The sequence below is a fragment of the Micropterus dolomieu genome, linkage group LG22 (genome assembly GCF_021292245.1).
Source record: "Micropterus dolomieu isolate WLL.071019.BEF.003 ecotype Adirondacks linkage group LG22, ASM2129224v1, whole genome shotgun sequence".
Classification (NCBI taxonomy): Eukaryota; Metazoa; Chordata; class Actinopteri; order Centrarchiformes; family Centrarchidae; genus Micropterus; species Micropterus dolomieu.
Genome location: NC_060171.1, coordinates 3916590 through 3944326, shown reverse-complemented (window position 1 = coordinate 3944326; position 27737 = coordinate 3916590). Strand labels below are relative to the sequence as shown.

Here is a 27737-nt window from a genome sequence, read left to right as displayed (position 1 = left end):
CGCTGCAGTTGATCAGCGATGTGTTTTCGTTTGTCCTCTTCCTGGCTGGTTTTCGACTCTGTGAGTCACTTCCAGTGTTTTCCTCACATGTCGTCCATTTTGGCGAATGTTTTGTGTCAGCTGAGAGTACTGACAGCTTCACAGAGATTCTGTAGCCAACCGAGGTGGGAACTATTAGCCACAGCACTGAGAACTGACACTGCCAATGTAGTGTTGTCTGTGTTTCTGTGTGTGTGTGTGTGTGTGTGTTTGCACTTCACTGCTGAGCATGAAGAGAGGCATGAATGACTGTGAATCTGAACACATTTATATATCACCTCTTTAGCTGTCGGGATCATGCAAATATATCTGTGCAGTCATTCATTCACCATTTTACTATGACACTGAGGTTACTGTTTTCTTGGCCGTTCTTTCTCGTTCCCTTTTGCCTCGTCTTTCTACTAACACTGCCTAACGTAAACACAACTCTGGTTAGGTTATACGTGACATATCATCAAACATAGGAACTCATCTCTTGATGGAGGCACTATAGTTTAAACATTTTTACATTTCACAAATTACTAAAATCCACCATACTATGCTGCAGCTGTCTTTCACCAAAATAAACAAGTTCATCACTCTGATTTAATCAAAAGCGGCAGTAAAACCTTCAGCTGCTCTAGTTTGGTAAAACAGTAGTTTCTAAAAGTTTGGGTGTGTGATGTCCACAACTGTTTGACAGACAGAGGACACCTGGGAGATAGTTCATAGTAAATGTAATCCAGTTATCCTAAAATATAGAAATTTCTGCATTCCATTAAAAGGCCTTATTGCATTATATAAAGCCTTTAATTTGAAGATGAAGTATCCTGTCCTGTATGTAGTGAGACGGAGAGTGAAAGGATAGGCTCACCTTTTTTCAAGTCTGTCTTAGACATGCACATATGTATATTTAGACATACCCTCCGAAAGTGATTTTAGTGTAAGTGACGGAGGACGGGAGGAACAGTTACAGTGACCAACAACACTTTAGACGCTCAAATGGGAATGTGAGTGTTTAAAAACAGACTTGAAAAAATGTGAACCTGTCATCTCAGGTCAAGGTGGTGGATGAGTGTGAGTGTTGCTTAGTTTTACCCATTACACAAAACTATAATGTATGGGGAAAAAAATAATTTTAAAACACCTCTTTTCTATGTTTTCTGTTCAGGTCTGGATCCATCTCAGCGTCAGGGGGTGGAGGAGTTGATCTCTGCACCTCCGTGTCGCTTTGACCACGCCGCCCTGTTCACCATTTTACAGAAGAACACTCTGCAGCACCGCATGAACGACTCCTTCTCCTGCCTGGTACGTTAACACAAACGCATCATCTGACACACTCTCGGCTTTTGTCTTGATGTCCATCTTCGTTTTTTTAAAGAGCTCATTGATTCTCCGCTACCCCTCAGAGATCTGCTGTCCACCAAACTGGGTGGCACTACAGACTTTGTTAATGACATTTGAGTTTCTGAAGGCGATGGTCTCTTTTTTTTTTTTTTTTTTTTTTTTTCCCCTCCATAATACAATAATTTCTTTGTTCTTTTTAAAGAAGTGTGAAATATAAGCTGCATCGCTTTCCTGTACACCAGGAAGGAGCTACCAGAGAACAAATCAAAGAACTTTTTTGAAGTATGTCAGGGATGTTTACAGCACTCTTCTGCTAAAGTGGAACAGATGGCTATATTTATAAATTTGCAGTTTTCAAATTACCTTTTTCTTGTTACAGTTTTAATTAAAATGTTCAGTCATAATCAAAAAGTGTTAAGAAGCAGAGATTTGCAGCTTGTAGCAAAAGAGGAGGAGGATGAGAAGGTCACATACAGATGGTGTTTTTTTTTAAGCTAGTGAGTAACTCTGAACGCCGGCATCCACTGGCATGGAGTTCCTCGAAAAGCTGGAGACTGGTTTTCCCAGACATAAAATAAACCATCATCAGACAAATCACAGATTTAACAATATTCAGCATTTTTTTGTGAATCGTATGAAAATTGTTGGACTAATTGGGGGGAAAAAAATATACAGGTCAGCATATGGCCCACAATTAATCAATTCATCTATTAATCGATCAACAGAAAGTTATTAAGCAACAATCTTGATAATTCATTAATCGGTAAAGTATCTTTTACGCAAAAATGAAAAGAATTCCCTGGTTCCAGCTTCTCAAATGTGATTTATTTTTTTTAATTTTTTTTTGCTAGTTGCTTAGTCTTTAAAGATAGTCAGTATTGAATTGGGCTTTGTGCCTAAATGCTCATTCAGTATCAATAATTAGCAGATTAATTAATAGTGACAATAATTAATGACATGGTTGAAATAAATTATAGATGAGTCAGAGCAGAATGTAAAGACGCTCCTGAAGAAAACTTTTCAGCAGACAGTTTGATGATTTCAGAGAACCAGAGCGCGCTCTCGCACTCTCTCTCTCTCTCTCCCCCCTCCCTCTGCATGTTAAGCCTGGGGGGCTCTCTCACACTGATTGAGGGGATAAATGCTCAAATCAATACTTTCCAAATAGGAACATGACCCTCATTGACGACTGCTGGGCTGACTCAATGGAGGGGCTAAGAAAGGTGGGGGAAGCCTAAATGTGTGGGTGTGTCTGTGTGAGCTTTCAATAGAGTTTGTCCTTCTGTTCACACTACATAGAGTGGATAAATCTAAAAATACCAGCCTTGATTTTAGTGTGGTCAAGGAAAATGGAGAGAACAAAGGAGAATAGAGATTTTGGAAAACAACAGCATATGTCTGCTGATGTCATAAAATTGTATTGATGAATTTTTGTCAGATGGCTTTGTGCTTTTAAAAATTTGATTGACATCTCAGTGGCACACAGGATAAGTTTGCCTTCAGGGCTTTCTGGCTGAAAGGCTTTGTGGCTTTCTTTTTTCCGTAACTTAACCAAGTAGTGCCTAAGCCTAATCAAGAAGTAAGGCTTCCTGACAGAAAGCCTTCAGAACAAACATCTCCCATGTGTGTCTCAGTGCAGCCGCCAGGAGTTACTGTTCCAATCATTCATGAGCCAAGATTTCTGTTTGACAACAGAAACATAAAATAATTAAGTATGGTAAGTCATGCAAATTAATTGAAACAGACTTGAGACTTGAAAACAGAGAGTCCTCAAAAATAAAAACACATAAAACAGCGACAGGAACCTTCACTAGCAACACAAAGGACTCGAGTATGTAAGCAGTATTAACAAAGTGTTTAAATGTCATGCCATTTTAATAGTAAGCGTTCTTGCAATTTAGTTACGAAGATTTGCCTTGAACCGGCGGAGTACCATTTACGTCACATCACACAGCATTTAAAATTATGACTCGTGGTTCTAATGAATTTCCTTTTCATTTGTAATTAGTGTGTAATTAGTTTTTTAACTTCATCCATTTTAATATAGGTATAGTCTAAAGATTAATCCACTCTAGCAGCATTTTGAAGCATTTCTAGAGTGTTTTTGTTGGCTCTTGCTCAAGAGGTAAAGAAGGGGACCCACTGCCATCAGTGAATGTGTGTGAACGGGGTGAATGTGACATGTAGAGTAAAGCCCCTTTGAGTGGCCGGAAGACCAGAAAGGTGAATAATATAAGAACAGTCCATTTACCATTTAAAGAGCTAAGTATTTATATTCATTTCAGTCAGCTTGGTTAAAAACAGATACTGCTGAAAGGACAGCTCTGACTGAGGACTGTTACCCAATAATGAAGGTTGGAGCCACTCTTGATAACAAAAAAGGATGCTTCAGTGCGCAAACGACGACGCACCATGTCTGATGTAAATTTGGATTGTCAAGGCAATTCAAACTACTTTACATTGGACAAAATAAACATAATATTTAGAGGCAAACAGAAAAGTTTGAAGCGCTAATTTAAAAGAACCAAGAGTTGCAGAAGTTTTCTGGGAGTTTGTTCCAGATATGTGGTGCAAAAAAACTGAACGCTATTTAGTTTTGACTCTTGGGACAGTAAGCTGACCTGATCCCAGACCGTGCTTTATAAACTAACAGTGGTATTTTAAAATCAATTATTTTGACTAACAGGAAGCCAGTGTAAAGACCTGAGAATTGGAGTGATCCACTTTCCTGGTCTTAGGAAGGACTGAATCAGCTGCAGCTGTCTGGTTGACCTGTAAATACTGAGGGAGTTCTTTGTTTTGTTTGTTTTTGTTTTAACAAAATATTGGCACTTTTTTTAATTCACTTACTCAGTGCTTGTATGGGACCATAGTCAACTGGTGATATTGTTATAAATCTGCGGTCGCATGCATACTTAGGGTAAGACGTGTAGAGGTTGGGAAAAAAAGAGGCCTGAAAATGGAGCCGTGGGGAACTCGACATGTCAGATCTGTAATTACAACACAAAGAAGTCTTTCAAGTAGGAATCAAACCAGTTTGTGCCAGAAGTCCCACCCAGGTTTCCAGTCTCTCTAGTAATATGTCATTGTCAAATGCAGCAACCGAATCCAATTAACCAAGACTGAAACTTTTTGACTGTCGGTGTTTTAAGTGGATGTCATTAAAGAAAGTAACAAGAACAGTTTATGCTGTGGTGTGGTTGAAATCCTGACTGGAAAATATCCAAACTATTGTTTAGGGCCAAGAAGGTGTTAAGCTTTTGAAAAACAGCCTTTTCGGTTTAAGCCAATGAACATATACCAGTGTTTTTGCGTATTTTAACCCATTTGATATGTAAAATATTCTGCTTTCCTTATTCAGTTTGAATTTTCTCATTTTCCGTGCAGCTATATTTTTCAATTTATGTCAGTACACTGTGAAAATTCCCATGCAGAGTGTTTTACTGCACTTTAAATCAGTTTAAGTACGGATCAATTTGAGTCTGTAGCAGTTTACCACTTTATTAGGTACACCTTGCTAGTACCAGGTTGGATCCCCTTTTGTTTCATAGCTGCTTTAATTCTTCGTGGCATACTTTCAACAAGGTGTTGGAAACATTCCTCAGACGCAGTTGCTGCGGATTTGTTTGCTGCACATCCATGATGCAAATCTCCCGTTCCACCACATCCCAAAGGTGCTGTATTGGATTGAGATCTGGTGACTGTGGAGGCCGTTGGAGTTTAGTGAACTCAATGTCACGTTTAAGTCCAGTTTGACATGATTTGAGCTTTGTGACATGGTGCATTATCCTGCTGGAAGTAGCCATCAGAAGATGGGTACACTGTGGTCATAAAGATAGACATGGCTGTCGCATTTAAACGATGCTCAGTTGGTACTAAGGGGCCCAAAGTGTGCCAAGCAGACATCCCCCACACCATTAGACCACCACAAGCAGCCTGAACACTTGATCCAAGGCAGGATGGATCCATGCTTTCGTGTTGTTTACGCCAAATTCTGACCCTACCATCTGAATCTCGCAGCTGAAATCGAGACTCATCAGACCAGGCAACGTTTTTCCAGTCTTCTATTGTCCAATTTTGGTGAGCCTGTGCGAATTGTAGCCTCAGTTTCCTGTTGAAGGAAAAAAGGTGTGGCACCCGGTGTGGTCTTCTGCTGCTGTAGCCCATCCGCTTTAAGGTTCGACATGTTTTGCCTTCAGAGATGGTATTCTGCATACCTTGGTTGTAACGAGTGGTTATTTGAGTTAAGCTGATGATACACAGAGCAACTTTTAGAGCAATGGTGCAGGGCAACGTTGCCGTCAATGGTAATGAGTAAAAATTACTACCGTAAATTGTTGTCATGTGATTGGCAGATTAGCTCTTTGTGTGAACAGTCCCAGTGAAGTGGCCAGTGAGTATATATGAGTATGTATATATGTGTACGTGTGCTCGAGGTTTATGGTTGGTAGTAAATGGGATAAATAAAATGGGCTAAAATGTGCGAACATACAGTCATGGTCCAGTTTGGCTAAAATAGTCCTGTATAATAGAATGTAGACCATCATCAGACACTAAAACTCTCTAGTTAGTCTACTTATAATTGCTTATGTATTAATGTATATTGTCTGCTATGTGGCAGAAGGGAGTTACAAAACTCAATTTCACTCTATAACTTATTGTGACTGCCTGTCCAGTGAAACACAAACTTGGACAGATCTTGAGGAGTCATCTCATCCTGACAGGTGCTGCGTATTTTCGTCTTTTAAAAGCAGCAGAGTGAGGAGATGTTCACCAGAGTGACATCTGTGCTGCTTTCATTTCTCTACCTGCCTCACCAGGATTCCTTCCAGCTCTGCAATTAGACCGATCCATTCACACCGCCCCTCCAGCTCCCACTCCTCAGCCTTTTGTGAAAACTCGAGGGCTTTGTGTTCCAGCCTGAGCCTTTTTTCACCAGACACTCTGAGAAAAGGCCAGTGCCTCGGCGTGGGGGACATCTGTTGAGAAGTGGCTTGGATTCATGTCATAGACGGGGTCATATTTTATTCACAAAGAGTTGAACCCAACAACAACAACAGTAATTAGGCAGAAATTTGGTTTGTAGCTGGGGCCCAGAGTCCTGCTAAAGGGATCAGTGTAGTTCCCACTCATGACTGAAGGCTTAAATCATCAAGTGAAGCTGCTTGTGGAGCGAGTTCTGACACAACTTCATCCACACTAGGGAAAGGAAATTCTTGAATGAGCTTAATCCAAAACTAAAATACTGTATTACTTCAAGTAATTGTCACCTAAATGTAAAAAAATAGAAAGGCAGAAAAGCTGTCTCCAAATTTTACAACACGGACGTTTAATTACCCAAAAGACAACATTGTGACCCAGAATGAATTCTGCCTCATATGTTATTTAGACCAACAGCCCTCGGTTTAAAATGCAAGGAGCTGCTTTGGTGTGGGCATGCTGTTTCTGGTGGGTTGATTAAATATGATCCAGGAATTCAAGTTTGAGTATCGCAATCCTTGAGTTTGAAGGAAACACTGCACAGAGGTTAATTATGCTATGATACAGGATTTTACAATTCTGGAAAGTTATCAGAGTGACATTGTTTTATTTTTATTTTTTTCACCACCTCCATGATTGGTAAAAAGTAGCTTTATGTGTTCATGTTACAAAGTAATTTAATGGGAACGTGTGCTTGCAGGTGTTTGAATAGCCAACTTACTTTGTTGGGTGCAACATTTGTTAAATGTCAGGCCACGTTAAACTGTGGTCTGATTGAAATGAATTAGGAGACAGCATTTTTTCACGCAGTGCTGATGTCCGTCTAAACACAGCGTTTGTTTACCTATAAATTGCTGTCTTCTTCTCACGTAGGAAACATCGCATTAGTCAAAGCAATTCAACATAACAGTTTTCTTTGTCATCATTATGTCATTTCTCTTCAGCACATGGCTCATTGTGGTTATTCCTCTTTTACAAAGTTCACTTGATTTGATTGATTGACAGATTTTTGGCCTATTGGGTGCACGACATATAACACAACATTGATGAAATTGTACTGGCTAACATGTTCTTGCCCTACACTTGCCTTCCACATCCAGCAAACACAGATTAATTATGATCATGCTATAGATGTTGTATTTGAATCCACCCGAGGATTGCAAGTCCAATACACACTTCTTTTAGCTCTGATTTGTTCTCCTCCAAATCCTGAGAAAAATATCTGTTGTTTTATTTTCTAGATGTTTCACTTTCGTCATCAGCTAGTCTCTAGTCTCATTGCAACTGTATTTTGTCACAACTGAGTGAACTATTCAGACTTCAGAAAATATTCTAAACGTCTTCATTTTAGACATATTTCTTTAAAACATAATTGGTAACTGTGGAAACTTCGGGATCTCCACAAGAACTCCAAAATAAACCTAAAAGGATTTGAGACAACTTTGTTTCTTGTCTCCACCTTTAGTTTTGGCGGTCGAGGACGCGCAACTCTACCATTTATAGACTCTTTTATAATTACTCAGATCTATGCATCCACACAGTTCAGCCTCCCACACCTTTAAGTTGAAGCTTCCCAGTGATTCAGTTAAATTTGTGCTAATTAGAGGAATCTGCAGAAGAAGAGAGTCTCCAGATTGTATTTCAATGTTCAAATGGAGAGATGAACCGCTGACCTTGAGGAAAACAGCTAAATATTCTGACAGATCTACCAGTATTTGTTTATCATCTGCTCTTGATTAGTGCAGTGACTGTTTTTAAGCATCTGTGAAAATAACATCACTCTGCTGCTCAGCAGGATAAACATCAACTTTTTTAGCAGGTAGCAGGCAGTGGTGCCTGAGAGTTGAGTCCGCAGAGAATAGACTTTTGAGGAGAATACAGATATTGATATTTTAGAGTTTAAACATGATCTTATAACAGTGAGCGTTACATTTGAAAGTGTAAAAATAAACATGTCAGTGCTCTCTGGTGGACTCCAGTCCCCTCTAAAAGTATTGGAGTGGTAAGGCAAATTCTTTGTTTTTGTAGTTCACTGAAGATATTTGGGTTTAAGATCAAAAGATGAGTTTGAGACAAGAGTTCACAATTTCAGCTTTTTATTTCCTGGTATTCACATCTAGATGTGTTAAACAACTCAGAACAAACCAGCCGTTTGTATCAAACCACAGCTTCTTAAGTGAGCAAAAGTAAAACAATCAAAAGGTAAATAATATATAATATTTGGTGGCGTAACCCTTGCTTGCAATAACTGACTACCAAACTGTTGCCTTTCTTCATTTGTGATGCAATCCAGGCTTTTACCGCAGCTTCTTTCAGTTCTTGTTTGTTTCGGGGTGTTTCTCCCTTCAGTCTCCTCTTAAGGAGGTGAAATGCAGCTCTGTTGGGTTCAGGTCAGGTGGCTGACTTGGCCAGTCTAAAACCTTCCACTTTTTCCTCTGATCAAGTCCTTTGTTTTGTTGGCAGTGTGCTTTGGCTCATTGTCCTGCTGCTTGAGAAACTTCCTCCCCATTAGTTTCAATGCATTTCTCCATAATCTGGCAGACAAAATGTTTCTGTCCACTTCTGAATTCATTCTGCTGCGACCATCATCAGTTACATTATCAATAAATATTAATGAGCCTGTTCCAGAAGCAGCCATGCTCTGGTCGATTTTCCTTCTTTGCTCAGCTTGACAGTGGCTTGCTTTTCTCCCACTGACAGCTCTCTGGTCTTCATGTTGGTTTATCCTCTTTAACAGGAAATGCAGTCTTTATAGGTTTGAACCAAGGATGAAAACAATCAACCTAAAAGGCAACACCTGGGCAACAAGAAACATCTGTCAGTCACATGTTCCAGTAGTTTTGCTCACTTGAAAAATGGTGGGTTCAAACAAAACCCAAATGTCTTCAGTGAACAACAAAAACAAAGGAATTTGCCTTACTGTAATACTTTTGGAGGGGACTGTACCTGACTGGTAAAACGAACTTAAAGGTTCAGTATGTAATATTTCTGAGGGTTTATTGACAGAAATGCAATATGAGATCCATAACTGTGTTTTAAGTGATGTATAAAGACCTTATATAATGAACCGTCATGTTTTTGTTACCTTAGAACGAGACACTTATATCTACATAACCACAGGTTATACGCTACAGAGTGCGTTTCGTCACTGCGTTCTTCTTCTACTCCTGGTAGAATTCAGGCACTCATCACTACGTTGAATACGTGTGTTAGGAGAAGTAGTAGTAATAATTTACAACAGGGGTCTGCAAATAAGTTTTGCATTGGAGCAAAATTTTCAACGATTAGATGATGGTTAGATAATATTGACTTCTATCAACATGGTGATTGGTTAGCTCAGTCTACAAATCAAGCCAGAAATCTTTGTGTAGTCATGGACTCGGACCTGAATTTGAGGAGCCATATTAACACAATTACAAAGTCAGCCTACTATCACCTGAAGAATATATCAAGGATTGAAGGACTTATGTCTCAGCAGGACCTGGAAAAGCTTATCCATGCATTTATCTTCAGTCGACTCGACTACTGTAACAGTGTCCTTACAGAGCTCCCTAAGAAATCCATCAGACAGCTGCTGCTGATTCAGAACGCTGCTGCTCGAGTCCTCACTAAGACCAAAAAAAGTGGATCACATCACTCCAGTTCTGAGGTCTTTACATTGGCTTCCTATATGTCAAAGAATTGATTTCAAAATCCTGCTGTTAGTTTATAAAGCACTAAATGGTTTAGGGCCAAAATACATTTCTGATCTTCTGCTTCGTTACGAACCATCCAGACCTCTCAGGTCGTCTGGGATCAGGTCTGCTTTCTGTCCCCAGAGTCAAAACTAAACAAGGAGAAGCAGCGTTCAGTTATTATGCTCCGTATATCTGGAACAAACTCCCAGATAACTGCAGGTCTGCTGAAACAGTCAGTTCTTTTAAATTAAGACTGAAGACTTTTCTTTTTACCATTGCTTTTAATTAAATCTTTAAGATATTTCTTTTTATTGATAACTTACACTGCACTGTAACTTTTACTGTCCTGTTTTCTTTTTCTTTGTTTTTAGCTTTTTATTATTTTCCATTTAACTCTTTTAACCCTGATTGTAACACTGCTTTACTTTTAAACTTTTACATATTTCCCTGTTGCTTTTATGTTTTATGTAATTAAAACATTATGTAATTACCTTGTTGTTAAATTGTGCTAAACAGATAAACTTGTCTTGCCTCGCCTCAGTCGGTAAAGTGCAGGTCCCATTCCCCTGTAGGTTGTGACTTAAACAGCTTCTTTTTTTCTCTCTCTCTCTTCAACAAATTGATTCTGCAGCGACTGTTTCTCACATTACAGCATTTGCTGCAGTGTTTGTGTTTCGGTGTTTGATCCGAAGTCATCAACCTACGGACGCTTTATCATTTCTCTGTATCTCCAGGCAGAGAACATTTAGGGGAATCACGTTTTCTGACAGCTCTTTCAGAGGTGTGTCAAGTAAGCAGCAGAGTATTTTAATGTCATTCAGAATTTTTCAAAGTAAAAGTTCAGATGAACTCCAACTACAGCATTAAAGTAATCAGTTGCACTTTTATTTTGTAGACAAAACCACTACAGAGGAAGTGATTAAATGAGTAACTGCTGTTGCCATGACTGAGATCTATTTCAGCACCGCTATCAAAGCATTTATTTATTTATATTTTTTGCTGCTATCAAAGCACCGTAATCTGGCAGCGGACCAGATATTATTGTTGGCGGGCAGTTTTGGCGAGGGTCCATAATCACAGAGAGAATGAATGTGTTTCACTAGTCAATATTTGTATAAACTTTATCTATTATGTGGTTTATAAAGGAGTGTGGTGCAGAAACAGTGACAATGTAATGTCAAGAGTATGTGTAATTCATACTCTTGGCTTACATTTTCCATATTATCAGTCAGTGGCCAAGTCACATTATAAACGGTTTTACTGAATAATTAAGTAAATATAATTTATTTATAAATATACCTGGCTGTTATACTGGCTACTCTCTGCTGTCTCAGAAGAGACACCTTTTGTGCTGTGTGAGCCACCGTAGCTGTCCTACGCTCTTTGAAAGGGTAGGGGGCAGTGGTAGACTGGAAAGTTGGTTGTAATTTGCAACCTTAACCACTAGAGGCCACTAAATCTTACACACTGAACCTTTAAGCAACAATTAAAATGACTTTGTTGTGTTTTATTTAGGACTGTTGTTGCCAGTCTCAGGATGGGTTTTTCATAGAAGTTGACATATTGTCCCGCTATGAAGCCATGCTAATTATCTAGTTGCTGAAAATCAAGTATCAACCCCTGGGATGGTTGTTAAGACATAACTGTCAGTAGTGTCTCCAGCTGGAACCATGTTTTCTGCTGATGTGTTAAAAACTGTCAACTTTTTTTTGTAAAGGTAAGGCTAGCCTAGTATATAGCTGGACTTTGTTTATACTCAATGTAGTGTGCATGAGGGTCACTCACCAAAAGTAATGTCACCCCACTCCTTGCACATAGACTCCGCAAGTTGCAACGGGGCATGGTTGTGCACATCCAAATATTTGAGACTAGGCACCCACTGTGTTTTTAAATGCTTGAAATTGTTTACAGGATACTCAACCTTTGTTTCATTAGAAAACATTTCTTGATCTCAGCACTTGACTTCTTCCTTTACAGGAATTGTATGAACAAAAAAAGAATGTCTATTAATAGATAAGTTAACAATTAATTACAGTTCTTGGCATTGCAGAACTGTACCGGGGGTGTTTCAGAAAATACTGCAACGGATATTACGTTGAGCTTAAACACATATGTACACGCTCGTAGTTCATCTGTAGACAACCGCGGAAACAAAGCTTGTTTACACCTATTTATTTTGATACAATGGCCAGTGGGGAAACTCCAACACTTAGCCGGCCAATGGTGTAACTTCATCACTCACTCACCAAATCAGGGACAGACACTTGCATTTATTGGGCTGGCTCCGCTTTGCTGTGGTCCAGCCAAAAACCTGACAGTTAAAATCATTCAATAAACAATACTCTCTCAACCTCCTGTCAGGCATCTGTAGTCAAGTAAAGAGTGACAAGCCAAGGTGTTCATTGCTTCGGAGCCACACGCTGCTTTCACTTTTTTGGGTCGTGTCATTCCTCAGAGGGAGGTGGTGGACGCTGGCGCTCTGACACAGAGACGTGCAGCCGTGGCTGATGGAGCTAATGAGGCAGTCGGCTCGTTAGCCGCTAATTGAGCGGTCAGCGCCAAGACTGGAGTTCGCCATCTGTTTGTCACAGAAGAACATCTTGTCGCTTCACGCCCGTCGACAGGCCCCTCTCTTTCTCTGTGGTGTGATATTAATAGCTCGAGCTCACAGACGGACAGTAAAATGAAGAAAGAAACTGGAGAAAAACGACAAACAAACTGAAGACTGTAGGGAAGGGGGCAGAGGGGGGAGGAGGTGGAGACACTAAAAGGCCTGCAGAGGAGGAATCTGCCAGGTCCAGTTAACCCCTACAGGAAGCAGCATGTCAGCGAGAGTCTAAATAAAACTGTTGTCTAATATCAAGTCCTTAAATGATCTTTGATACAGTTAAACATACAGATATCATTTCTCAGAGACATAAAACTGTTTTCTCATTTGTCAAATGATGAAATTGGTTTTGACAGTTCCACTTTCTTTGGTAAGCAAAATGACTTGAAAACATTTAAAAAAAGACGCAGTCCTGGGAGGATTTCACTCCAACCACCATCAGATCATTGTACACACACCTTAGCTTTTTTACATAACCAAAATCCTAATCCCTGATCATAGCCATCCCATAATTCCACTGTACGCATATTATAAACATTTTAAAAACATTATGCAGGGTTTTGACGAACTTTCAAATGTCAATGTTCTTGTGTTTCAATAGAAAAAATGGAAACGCCAGTTATTCAAAAACAGCCTTCTCATTTTTATCTGCTGTTACCATCAGTCACTTAAGAATATCAGCAACAAACCGAATCATTGATTATTTGATTTTATAAGTTAGGTCAAAACTTCACCCTGTAAATTAATTTGCAAATTTGTTACCTTTTATTTATTATCTGATTAATTTAAATTTGAAAAATGATCCGTAAGTTTGAATTACAAAAACATTGAGATAAGCAGCAGATAATAGCAGAGATGCTATTATTTCTTAGTTCAAAATAGAATTGACATGTTTCATGCCAGAGTGATCTTCAGCAAGTGATCTGACAAGTTTTATAATACCGTATAGTCCGTTTAATATTTAAAATTATGAGTCAGCAGTGTGGATAGGACCGTTTTTAAATTGGAAATGGGAAAACCCAAACGCAACACCTAAAACTGGCTGCACAGAAAATCAAAACAGGATGATTAGAATAAAGAGGAACCTTTACTTTATAACTCAATATGCTCAAACGTGTCAATCAGATATCTAGAATGTAAAAATCTCTCATTTTTATTAAAATACACATTTGGTGTCATTTTTCATCTTTTAAATGCAGATAATCTACCACAGAAACAAACTCCTCTGAAGATAAAATGAAACCGTTTATTTGGGGCTTATCTTCTCTGACGCCAGGCGGAAAGTAGCAGGCAGGAGGAATCGTGTGTGTGTGTGCGTGTGTGTGGCGTCGGCTCGGTGGAGGTGCTAATTTGTTAATGTTCCTTCCGTGAGGAATCTTAATTAGCGTTGTAAGTTTCATGCCTAATTTAGTGATTACGTGCAGGATGAATGAACTAATGAACATCTCAGGATGTTCCAAGTCATTCCACACCTTTCTGGGGTTTTTTTTTTTACTCTAGCAGAGAATTAATAGTTGAAAGGTTAACCTTTACACTTCTGTGTTTTAATTGTGGTAAGTATTGAGGATTTTTATTGAGTTAGTGGAGCCAAAAGGTGACCGATGTTGGTTCGAGCCTGTTTATTTCTCCCATGGTAACAGGAAGCTGTGAGGGAGGAGTCTTTGTTGGAGTTATCTTTCAGGACGATTGTTCAGCTGTCTGTGGAGTTTGTAACGAACTGCTGTTCACATTCACAGGTGTGTTTACGTGCATACTATCATGCGTTTTGTCCTCAACAACAGGGCTTTTTTCACGGCAGACATTTTGACTTGCCACGGGAGGAAAATCACAGGTTTTTAACGATTGCCTTTTTCTATTCAAGTATCCAAGTTCAAGTGTGACTGAGAGCCAGCATGCTCAACACAAGGACGCTGAAACCAAACCAGCTAAATCAATTCAGCCATTATTAGTTTTATTATTTACACCTGCGCTTCTCCTTCTGTGACATGTTTAAATGTCTTCTGTGAAACAACTTACACTTGTAACACAGTCCAATACTCCAAAGCAAAATATCACAACAACTACTGGTCAAATTGTGAGATTTCTTGCTCCTCAGAAGAAGACCTCTTCTTGAGTTTAATAAACCCATGACCTCTCCTCTGGCTGCTACGTCCAAAGTTGTTCTCTTTTAGGGGAGCTGCTTGGTGACCACTAAAGTTTGACTGTGTACACTTTGAAGCTGGGTATTACTGGTCCCCATTGTTGAATGGAATTGATGATGCATGAAACTGTATACTTTCAGCTTTCTCCATTCTTTCTTTTCTCTTCAAACCCTATGAAAAAATATATCTGTGTGGTGCTTCATGGCTCAAGGGTTACGACGCAAAACGTGATCCGCATGCCCATTATTAGAATCTGGCCGGTGACCTTTGTTGCATGTCTCCCTCATTTCATGTCTTCTTTTAACTATATAAATATCTAAGAGGCGGATTATGTGGCGGACTTTGATACATCTGCTCTAAATCTTTAGTTTGTTGCATCCAGCACTTTCATATTGGGGCTGTAATGAAGACTGCAGCCTGTTGATGAAATATTGTGAGCCAGGTTCAGAAGTTTGAGACTGATGAAGACTTAATATAGCATGGTTTATTGAGCCCGACTGAGGAGATACACTGCCAGAATACAACACGTGAACACGTCAAATGCCTACACCAAATCTGAAGGATAACATTTTTTGGTCCGTTTTATGTTTCTGTCGTCACCCTAGTTCCTGTAGGTTGTCCCTCTTAAGTCATCTTTAGCAGGCCTTAACCTAGAACAACAAATCTATCTGATGTTTAGACTCTATTGCTACATCATTGTAGCATGTAGCTACATGTCCATGAGTTGTACTCTAATCTTTGCAGTCAGTGAGTTATTGTAAACAGTCTTGTAAGACTCAACATTGCCAGATTCCCAAAAGAGCTAGCATGACGCCTAAACTAATGTCTCTACCTTATCAGTCTAACTGTCTTCTCCCTAACAAGGACAGTTACATGTGAGAAATAAATAGAGCTGGAAGGTTAGAGAACACTTGTGGGGTCAGCTAATGACTCTAAGCTAGACCCGTCTTACCTTTTCCCTTTAACATCGATTAAGACCCCTAAGAATATTCTATAACACAGCCTCTGGGGCACGCTAGTCAGACTTCAGACTGCTTTTGTTGATACATATAATGTGACAGGTCTGTGTGTTTTGTCTTCAGGGTTGGTTCAGTCCTGGTCAGGTGTTTGTCCTGGATGAGTACTGCGCTCGGTACGGTGTCCGAGGCTGCCACCGTCACCTGAGCTACCTGAAGGATCTGATGGATTATTCGGAGAACAGTGTTCTGGTCGACCCAACACTTCTGCACTATAGCTATGCCTTCTGCGCCTCCCACGTCCATGGAAACAGGTACCAGCCAAAACTGACTCATTTAAACTGGTCTCAGGAATCATGTGGGAGCTCATGATAACGATAGCCATGGTGCACGGCAAATTTTCTGTCCATCTTTGCAGAAATCCTTCCAGTAAGACTCCCAGTATCACAGCTAGGTCTTGCTTTAAATTGAACCTTCGCTGGCATTGTTTCAACAGGAATATCATCACACGAAGAGAGTAATATGGTACCGTTTCAGTAAAAAACTGTGAAACCCGAATGATACCTTTTAGAATAATAGCTTCAGAATAAAATACTATGTTGAGATTTACAGAATAAAGAGGGTCGAGTTCTCTTCACTTTACCTAATCATTTGTAACATAACTTTTTGAAAATGAACAATGTGTGGAATTACTTTATGTATATAGCAACAGATATCTTAGAACAGCTCTGTGAGCAGACTGTAATTTGACCTTTACATTTATTCTGTATATTTTCACTGAGCACAGATGCTCTTTTTCAGCCACACAGAGGCTGGATCCAAATGTCCAAACTTCCACACACTTACAGACTCTATTTGTGGCACACAATCATAAAGTCTGGACTGCCGAGTGCTGTCCAAAACCATATTTCATCAAGTTGAAGCAAGGGGCCATAAGTGCACTTACTGCAGACTTCCAGAGAGTCCACTCCGGGTGCAGATTTCACCAGACTTTGTTTGGAAGATCACCAAAAACTGATAGCAATGTGGGTGTGATTTAGTTTTATAACATAAATTTGCTGTATTTCTAATTTCAATATTTTAATAAATAAACTTAATTTATGTTATGTTTATTTTTATTTTTTTTGACAAAAATGCAGTTGAAAGCTATGGAGCTAAAAGCTAGTAAGTGGTTTTGTCAAATTACTTTTTCCAAGGATAAAAATTAACTCCCACACTCAGAGACTTGGCGTACAGTAAATTGCCAATGTAAATTTTATTTCAGATCTGTTCGGATAAATAATCAGACGTGGATGCCAGGTTCAAGAGCTCGGCATTGAATGTATTCATAGCAACGAGTGAGGATTTGAAATCCCGTCTCATTGCACGTTTTATCCCTCACTGACTGACGGTGAACATTTCAGATGCTTGTCACCGAACACTTTCCAAGGATATCTTCATATCCAATGTCCATATATCTGCTTATAAGTCAAAGGGAAAAATACACTCCTTTGGTTCTACAATTTGCCTGAGAATCATCAAATTTTAAAATTTGTCTTTAGTATCAGTGTAATCAAGGGAAAGTTGTCTAAACATTCATGGTTACACTGCAAAAGCTCAACATAATATTAATGGTGCCAATTTGCCAAAAAGTAAGAAAATATAGGCTAAGAAAATGAAGCTCAAGTTGTCAAGATCTGATGACTGGAGAGGCAGCCAAGTTGTCTGGATTTGTGGTGTTTATCGTGGTGGTCAATAACCACATTGTTGTCTTTGACAAAAAGAAACCAACATTAAGTGTCAGTAGGAAATGAAAGATGAGCAAGAAGCTCCAGTGTTAAAATAGTATTGTTGAAGTATTTTTGACCCACCGATCCAACCCGACCCAACTCCTACCTTTTTGGACTTTTCCCTCTTTTGCACGTGATGCAAAAGAGTCATAATGTCCCACGACTGCTGTATGGCTTTGTCATTTGAACGTGAACAGATATTGATTTTGGGCATTTGCTTGAACAACTGTTTTTCTTGAGTCTCTAAAGGGCGGGCAGCTCAGCTTTGGTCACTAGTAAACTGTCCAGATATGAGCAGCAGCAGTGTCTTTTAGCCACTTGTTGGCATCAGCGTTGCTCCGGCAGTTTAGTTCTCCACTTCACTCCCAACAGCCCCTGCTTGCTTCACTCCCTGGTAGTTACTGATATCTGTGCTTTTTCTCTTTGTCGACTCATTTAGTCAATTAGAACGCGTAATGATTAGCTTCTCCAGCAAATCGCCAGATATACTGGGGGAGGAGAGGGGTTACTGGAATTGGCTTTTTGTCAGTTGGAGCTCTAATTTGAATAATTGATGCCCATTCAGGCCTCATGGAGCTGCCTGAGTGGGTGTGGATGGGAAAAAGAGGTTTAGGATGGCTGGCAGGCTCGGAGGTGAAAAAAAAAACTTAATTACAGAACTCAAGTTTTCCCTGGAGGGCTGCTCGAAGAGACGAAACTACGTTGGGAGGCAGAGGGGACAAAGACAGACGCCACAGAATGATCAACAGGAGAGTACTTGACTAATACTTCAAGGCAGTATATTTAGACTGTGCTTTTCTTAAGATATGTAAAAGCCTCCCACAGATGATGTCAGATTTTCAAGGTTTGTTGACTTTTAACCATTTGTGGTCTACAGTAAGATCAGTTTAGTTATTTGGTCATTGTCAATTTTTATGTACTATAATACCTAAAGCAGGCTTTTACCCATAATTCATGGCAACGTTCTTTTTCTTACAGCACACTTTCTCCACAGTCTAGTCAGAGTTTAAAAATGATTTTTGGTTTTCTTTGAATGATGAAATAGATTATCCGTCTTTTTATTCAAATTCCTATCTTCACTTCTGATCACTATGCTTCAGTGCTTTTTCAGCTCCTTTTTTATGTTTTATGAATTATCAGTTATTCTGAAGAATCTGATGTTTTTTATTCACAATGACACACTTTTACTGTCCCATTTATTCATACCCCTGTTTATTCTGGTTGCAGCTACATCATGTTTCCTAGTGAAGTGTTTTCTGTTCTTCAGCAGACATATTTTAATATTGTTAAGAGTTCTTTAACCTGTTTAACCAACATTGTTAAAATTTTACAGCAGATTGAAAGAAGCATTGTAGCGCATTTCTGTCTGTACTTTACTGGTTGTGAAAATTAGCAGAAGGAAAACTGTAGAATTCCCTTTCCTGCTTCGCAGATTTTGTCAGACTTACAAATCAAAGCTATCCACCCATTTTCTTATGTGGTCAGGTCACCATGGCGGCAAGATAAGCAAGGTAGTTCAGATGTCAGTCCTCCCTAGATACATTTTCCGGCTCCTCCTAAGGGATCCCGAGACGTTACCAAGCCATATGAGATGTATAATCTCTCCAGCATTCTTTGGATCTACCTCAGGGTCTCCTACCAGTTGGACGTGCCCGGAAAACCTCCAAGGGAAGGCACATACTTATCAGATGCCACCTCAACTGTCTCCTTTCAATGCGAAGGAGCAGTGGCTGTACTCTGAACTCCCTCCAAATGTTTAACCTATCTCTAATTGTGAGCCCTCCAACACTAACGGAGAAAACTAACTATAAAATAAACCACTTATATCCACAATCCCATTCCTTCTGTCACTAGTTCATGATCATAAGTGAGGGTTGGAACCCAGATGGACTGGTAAATTAAAAGCTTTTCCTTCCGGTCGAGCTCGCTCATCACCACAACGGTACAGTACAATCCCTTCATTACTGCTGACGCTGCAACAATTCGCCTGTTGATTTTACCCTCGCTTGTCACGGTCTGATGAAGCCAACAGAGCCACATCATCTGCAAAGAGCAGAGTCCCAATACTGAGCTCCCCAAACCAAACCCTCTTCTCCCGGCGGCGGCGGCACCTTGAGATCCTATCCATGAAAATCTTGGTGTAAAAGAGAGAAGAGCGAAGTACTAGAGACCTTATTGTTTAAACCAATTCACTCAAGATGGTTTATTCAGATTCTAAAAAAATGCATCTGTCACTCCAAACTGCAAAATCTTTACTCTTCCTAAGTATAGCTAGGTCAGTCTGTGGAAGTATTCACTTGTAGTGCCTGGACCCTGTGATAATGGCAGCTGAAGTGACACTGAAATTACAATGTAATGTAAGCAAAAGTGTTTTAAATTGCATCTGGGTTTATCTGGACATGAGACACACACGTGATAATGTGGCTATTAAGGCCTGCTGTGTTAATCATTAAGTATTTAGGGCTGTAGGATTTAATGTAACAACTCAAGCTGAGCAGGTGAAGGAGCTGTGACACGTTGATTCATCTTGTGCTGGTCTGAGGAGACGGGTGCGTTTGAACTTGGATCAGGGTTAAAGGAGCATTACCAGAGCCAGAGGGGTTCGGTCGCCTCCCTCTCACCTGTCACATCTGATCTTCTCCTGGCCAAGCCATCCACAGCACACTGACACAGGATGTGACGGGAGCCTTTACCTCCCTCAGCCCTTCACACAACAACCCCCCGTCTCCGCAGAGGTGATGGCAGAGAAGGAAGGTGACACACATGATCACCTGCCACTCTTCCTCTTCAATCTTAATCTCCTTTCTACACCTCTTAAGGTGAAGTGGCGTCCACCCCCGGTACACTGCCACACCGTTCTGCGAGCTTGACTCTTGATGACTCTTGTCAACTGACATCAGAACCAATCAGCCCAGAGGGTTTGGTAGATCCCGCAGGCGGATATGGCACTTATCATTTACACTTGAGCCTCATCGAGTGTAAACACACAAACCTGGGTCTATAGAGCCCCCCTCCCCTCGGCCCCAGAGCGGCGCTGACATCAGCCTCGCCTCCAACGAGCTTGCTTCATTTAGCAGCAACAATGTGTCTGAACCCCGACAAGCTGTCGCATCGTTCCCCACTCTGCCATGTGAGCCCAAGCATGAACATACATCTGACTGAATTTAATGGCACAGTGAGGAGAGCTACCAAACCAAACACCACACCGTGTTGTGTTTGTACATGCTTGCTACGTTTTGCGTCTGGCATCCTGCCAACTTGTTCCTTGTCAGATTTGTTTTCTGCTGTAATTCCATTCAGAGGAAGGGGAGGGTGTGAGTGACATTTGGGGGAGGTTTCATATATCGTTTGAAATCTTGATGATCTTTTTATGATGATTAGAGTAAAATATTTCAGCTTTCAAAATGCTGATTTAACTAACCACTTTCACTTTTTTAATTTTTTTCTGTGTTTTAGTGTTTATTCCCATTGCTAGATATATAAATGCAAATCTGCTGAAATAGTCTAATCTATCATGTGCAACCTTTCATTCATTGGAAAATTGGCTTCTCCAGTAAGTCAGACACGAGAATGTCATTTTAAATGAATCGATATTTTGTAAGTTTTGATCAAAAGTTGGTGAATTAAATTTGAAATCCGAGTGCGTTGTGACCTAAAACTGTGCAGGTTGTTCGTGTAAAGCAGCACCTTGTGTATGCTTTCTCTGAATTTGAACTTGGAGATTCCCAGCAGCCCTTGGTCGAGCAACTCTACAATCACCCCTGAGGGCAAATGCATTATGACCATGTGGGAAAGTCTGCATTTGTAGTCAATATATTTAAATGTGAAGAGAAGGAGCTGATATCACAGGCGACAATCTTTGACAAAGGTAACATCTCAATGGTGTTGGGTACATATGTCAAGATTGTTTTTCTATGTGAAGATCAATGTCCTGAGACTGAAGCTTTTTCTTAAGAGAGGGAGGAAAACCTTTGAATATTCCAGTCTAAATAAAGATATTTATACACCTGTATACAGACATGTGAAATTCCTCCACATTGTCACTTGAATTTTAGAGCTGAAACAATTGGTTAATTTATTGATATATCAGCAACCTTTTTAATAATCAGTGGTTAAGTAACTTCAAACAAATATTTAAATATTTTTACAATTTGGACTGTTAGACCGACAAAATGGGACATTTGTAAATGTGAACTTGGATTCTGGAAAATAATGATTTTTCACTATTTTCTTTTATAAGCAAAGCAAATTTTTAAGATAATAATCATCAGACTAATCAGTGATTAAAATAATTGCTAGTTGTAGCCCTTATTGTATGTTACACTCATTAGGCAAGTCATTAAAAACTTTTAAAAAATGATGTCACTGCAGTGAATACGTAATACATTTAATTTCTAACTTAATTCTAAGAATTTTAAGTCTCTGATATTTTTTTGAAATACAGAAGCACTAATTGAAGTATTTTGCTCTAAAAATAGTACAATTTCTGCTCCACCCCTTTTACACTGAACCCGTAATGTAACGTAACATGAGAGCTGCAAAACTGATCAGCCAGTTTTATTGTCTGTGGTGCACATGGAAGTAAGAGTTGATTGAGGAAGGTGAACAATGGATTAAAGGACAGCTGGCATTAACTGTAAGGGCTTGGAGCCTCAGGCCATCCATCCCTCCATCATCTATCCTTCTGTCCGTCGAAGATCTTGCTCTGACCACAGACCTGACGTGTTCATTTGTCCGTGCAAGGGCCAAGAGCGCAGCGAGGCCCTCGGCTGCTTCAATATGAAATCCAGCTTTTTCTTGCCTTTACATGAGTGAGCACACACGCTCCTCCCAACAACTCTGCTTTATGTTCCCTCCGGATTAACTGGTGCTTGTTAAATAGGGGTTGTGGGAAGAGGTGGGGGTGTGATGAGGGGGTGGGCGTGGTAATGAATTGGCAGATTTGGGGAACAACAGGGTTTAGAAGTTGTGCTAACAAGTGCTGTTGTGCAGAGAAAGCTGCCTGTCATTACAGAACAAATTGAGTAGAGTGGAGCTGAAGAGAGAGGCACTGATGTTCCTACATAATGCATGAACACTTCCTGTTGTCATCCTGCTCCTCATCTATAACCTCCATCCTCCTAACACCAACCTGTTCTGAAGAAATACTCCTTTTTGTCTTGCCAAAAGCTAAATTTGTTTGTGTAACATTATTATTATTATTAATTTAATATATTTTTTTCTTTAACATTTTAAGTAATGTTATTTAATTTAATAATACTATCTTATTTTGTATTTTTAATGTAATTTAAAATACATTTTTATGTTGTTTTATTTATTCTTTTATTCCGTTTATAACATAATTTGACGTAATTCTTCTGTGTGTTTTGTTTTATAATCTATTTTGATTTGTTTTATTTTGTGTTGTATCGTATTCAAGTTTAAATTCTATTTATTATTTTTTTATCCTGATCTGGGATTGCATGACACATAATACTGTAGCATTACAGAAACATAATGTTGTTTAGGTTTACGTTATTTTAATAGTTTGTTTATTACTTCTGTCATGCATTTTGTCTGTGCTTGGTCAAAATCCTCCTGTTTTATTTTCAGTGATTCACCTTCCTGGTTAAATAATGCTATTATTTTCATAAATATATTCCATGGGAAGTTGATCAGTGTCTGTTCAGTATCCTCGTCTCATCTGACTCCCTCGCTGCAGAGCGCCAGACTTCTGCAGCTTCTCCTTTCTTATCACGTTTTTATTTTCGACTTTGGAGAGTCAGGAACACGCCGAGAGGAGCTCGGCAGAGTTGTTGGTACTCGAGGCGCGGCGGTCAGGGGCTGAACCAGCGAAGGCTTTTATAAGAACAACTCATTAACAGACAACCTCCTCGCTTCTTCCCTCCAGCAACCGCAAGTGCCGTTTGGAGAGGGTGCTTTTCTCTTTCAGCTGCACATAGAAAGCCCAGAAAGTCAAGGCTGGTCGCTCTGGGTACTGATTGCATTTTTTCCCCTTTTTTGCCAGAGTGCCTATTCAGACGAAGGCAAGAAGGGAATGAAAGCTTTACAAACATTAATGAAGCGCTCAACTAACAGTTTTTTCTTTGTCGACTCTCCTCCTGCCTGCCGGATGAGTTGTGGAGGAGGAAGAGGAGTCTGAGCAGCTCTCTGTTTGATTGGTTGACACTGAGGTCAGTGTGGAGAGTTTGGCTGCTTTCTGAGTTAGTTTGGTGAAAACAAGCCAGTCCGACTTGTCAGAGCGAAAAAGAAGGCAACGACAGAAAAGCAGCCTGAGCTGTTTTCTAAGGCTTCACATTTTGTCCCATTTAGTTTTTCTTTTTTCTTTGTAAAAACAAATGAAGATTCCTGCACTGACTTGACCTCTGTGTGTCTCTGCTTTATTGGTATTTAAGACCTTTAGCTGGTGCCGGGTTCTTACTCATAGAAATGTCTTTTTGTAGGTATTTGCAGGCAGCAACTCTTGATAAAGAGGGCGTCTGTGCTGAATTGTCAACAGCATTCAAATATATAGCTCCCAGCGTTCATGTTTGATATTTCAAATTCTCAAATAGTGGGAAAGGCTTTGTTTTCTAATGAGATTATTATATAAAGTACATTTAACTTAAGGGACCATGCACTTGGTTGTGTGTGTATCTGCTTGAATACTGCTGGACCCATCAGTCTAATATTTTTTGTGCACTTTTATGATTGTCTGCCCAAGGACCTCTTGTGGTTGCTGTTATTCACAATTTTTGAAAAAACTGTTTTACTGACTGAGCCTCTTTTAAAGCTTAGACTTTCGTCTTTTCAGCAGTAATGGCCATTTTACAATATGCATTACGACATAGCAAAAGGAATTTCCGGCAATCAGCTAGGCTAAAAAGGAGGCTTACCTACTCTGTTGCCTTTGTCGTGGCTCAAAAACTGACATCCATAGAAAAGTTTGGTCTCATCTTGAACCGAATCATCTGAAACTCCATATGCAATATGTTATGACGACTAGTTAGGCACAATACGAGATAAATAAATAAATCTCTGTTGTTATTTTTGCTGCCATTCAAGAGAGAATCAAACACCTGATGGTAGGAGAACATAGAGGACAAGACAGACAGCCTACATGTCTCGAAAGATGCAGTCAGCTCTGGAGAGTTGGTCAGCAGGGTGGGAGCTGGTCTCCTTCACCTTCCCAGTCTGTTGACCTCTCCTGCAGGCAGGGCCACCTAGTCAGAGAGCCAAAAATAGCCTTCACACTTAAAAAAAACCCATCACTTCATTCACATACGGTACAGTCTTCATTATATGATATTGATGTTTAAATGACATTTAACCAAATCAACACAGAAAGAGAGCATATTGTGAGGAGTTGAGGGATGAAATTATAATTTGGCTATTGTGTCATGTGATGTAATGAATGTGTGACACAATTTCCCAGTTCATGGAGCTGCACTGCAAACTGGAGTCTGTGACAACTACATACATTTATTTAGTGTGTTTGATAAATTACTTAACAGTACGCAACACTTAATGCAAAATGGTGCAAACGTGAAGGGCTGGAGATTAACTACTGCCATTGAGGAGTACCGCGTAGCTTCATTAGCTACAGTTTCAAAGTAGCTCCCCCACAATGCACAATTTTTTGTGTTTTTCAGGATATTGCAGTTGTTTGCAGTTCTTTTCGGTTTTATGTAATAACAGATACTTTGTGACTGTGCTTATTTTAACACTGTACGTAGCTCTTTATCTTATGTTTATATATTATCTGTATATCCTGAATAATGAATATTATCAAAAGGAAAAACGGTGGCATTCTCTCCCTGTGCTTGTGCTGACCATTAATGCTGGCTTTTATTTGAGAATTAATAGATTCATGACATCAGTCATTAGTTGTTTCATCCTGAAAAAACAAACTCCTTTGCACCTTCAGCCTATAATCTAGTAGCCAAGAGGTAAAGATGAAAGTCAGGTGACTGTGTCCTGTGTCTGATTTTTCTGTCTCGTCAGGCCCGATGGGATGGGGACGGTGACCGTGGAGGAACAAGAGCACTTTGAGGCCATCAGGAGTCGCCTCATGACTCTGCTGGAAAACAAGATCACACATTTTAGGTATGAACCTTCTCACCAGAATCACAAAAAACAACAAAAATCTGTGTAAGCTATTGGTTTACACTCTATAGCTGTACTGTACGGAAATCAATTTGTAGACTTCAAAAAGGTCACTACAGTTTGGTGAAAATGCAGATAGTTTCGGTTTTATTTGCCCAGGTTTGAGGTATTTTTCTCCACCTGAATACAATAAAGGTTAATGGAATTTAGTTTAAGCTGCTTAGAACGTTGAGAACAGCATTATGTTTTAGATGATCCTGGTTATGCTTTTTGTACATGTAAAGTAGTTTGATCTAAATATTAATACTGTGCCTTTAAACACCTTATCCAGGTTTCTTTTCATTCTCAGGTGCACCATTAACTACATAGTCAGTAAAACAAAAACATGATGATAGATAGATCATGTTATTATAGTCTAAATGCTGAAATAAAAGTCTGACTTTGGTGATGCCTTTTTTTCAAAATGTCTTCTGTTACTAATGACTGGATTGAGAAGCTAAATCCAGCAGTGTGGTACATGCAGCAGAGTTTATCCTGAATTGTTAAGGTAACTCACTGGTAACAGAAACTACAGAAATTCTCGATGTGACCTAATAAAAGACACACCTGGACCCACGCTGAAAATCAGAATTTGTCTGGATAATGTTAAAATCTAAACAGAGATATGAATAACCAGGGCTCACACGTTCCATGCAAAAGTCATATCCCAAATATTATCAAAATACGGATAAGGCATAAAGCCAGAATACTAATGTGCATATCAACGTACACAATGTCCTTATTTAGTTATTTAAATATTTATTTTATTAGTTTATTTGTCAGAGATGGCAAATCTTTCCCGCTACGTTTTATTTCTATTATTATTATTAAGAAAAGGACAAATTACCATCTCAAATGGGCTCCTTGTCAAGTACACAGGAGTGAAACATTTGATTCCACTTTTCTTAATGTCTGCATGGAGAGTTACCGCTAGAGGGAATAGAGAGAATATGTTGGACAGGGAGTGTTTTTGTTTTGTTTTTTGTAATTTGGATTAACTGACCCTATACATTCAGACTGATTTGATACGTTTGTACTGCTTTACCTCATAACAATAATGTAACTTGGACAAATGTAATGCAGACTTCTTTAACTCCATCATAATGAACTCAGGCAGTCTGGGTATTTTAGCCCCATCAGCAGCACACAACAGGTGCAGGACATGCGTCGGCAGTGGCTGATGAGACCTCCCTGCATCTGCGTGCTGCTATTCAGCGCCGCCGCCGCCGTGTGAACACATTGTGAGCGCGGTGTGAAAGCGACAGCCCGGAGACCTTGAACAACACTCTTCTGAATGGACCTGTGCCATTAACTGTCCCGAAGCCCGGCTCTTTAAACCCTTCACGCCTGAGAGGGGTCCTCCATCTGGTCCCAGAGAGGAGAGGAGGGGCCGGTTGGGTGGTGGGGGGGGTGGGGGTTGATCAGCGGGAGTCATTACTAACTCACCTCAACAAGAGGCTAATGCTGGTAAACAATGGCCGGGACAATGCTGGGATTATGCTAATGTCCCCCAGACAACAGCAGGGTCTCCAGTTTAGTTTAGATTAAAGCTGAGCTCGGGTTATAAATTTTAACTACAACTGATCTTCCTTACGGCCGCTAATGATTTTGATTATTTGTTCCTACACAGGAAGGATTATCTAGTGATTATCTAATCATGGTTTGGCCACCAAATTTACACCACATGGCCAAAAGTATGTGGACACCTGAACACTGCAGCCATTTGCGATACTTACAGTAACATGTGATTCTAAAAACATGGACATTAATGTGCTGTTTTAATAGCCTTCACTCACTGGTTTCGGCCTTTCTAACAGACTTTGGAACCTGGCTGCATTGATTCCCAATCAAAGGTCCAACACTGATGTTGAGCGAAAAGGTCTGGCTCACTGTGTTTCAGTTCATCCCAAAGGTGTTGGACGAGGTTGAGGTCAAAGCTCTGTGCAGGCCAGTCACGTTCTTCTAGGCCAAACTGGGGAAACCATTTCTTTATGGAGCCGGCTTTGTGCACGGGGGCGTAGTCATGTTGAAACAACACAAACTGTTGTCACAAAGTTGGAAGAACACTGATGACACAAGAGACTGTGTTCACGAGGGGGGTGGATGGATCTACAAAG

At 39.8% G+C, this 27737-nt stretch overlaps 1 protein-coding gene across 2 annotated transcripts in view; it reads left to right on the top strand.

Annotated features, from left to right (window-relative positions):
- Window positions 1-27737, top strand: part of cadps2 (Ca++-dependent secretion activator 2) — a 309850-nt gene that overhangs the window by 175421 nt on the left and 106692 nt on the right. For both annotated transcript variants that reach the window (XM_046036641.1, XM_046036640.1), the window contains exons 12-14: window positions 1190-1326; window positions 15854-16041; window positions 25480-25581. In XM_046036641.1, coding sequence (XP_045892597.1) covers window positions 1190-1326; window positions 15854-16041; window positions 25480-25581 — 427 coding nt within the window. The remainder of the gene's footprint in view (window positions 1-1189; window positions 1327-15853; window positions 16042-25479; window positions 25582-27737) is intronic.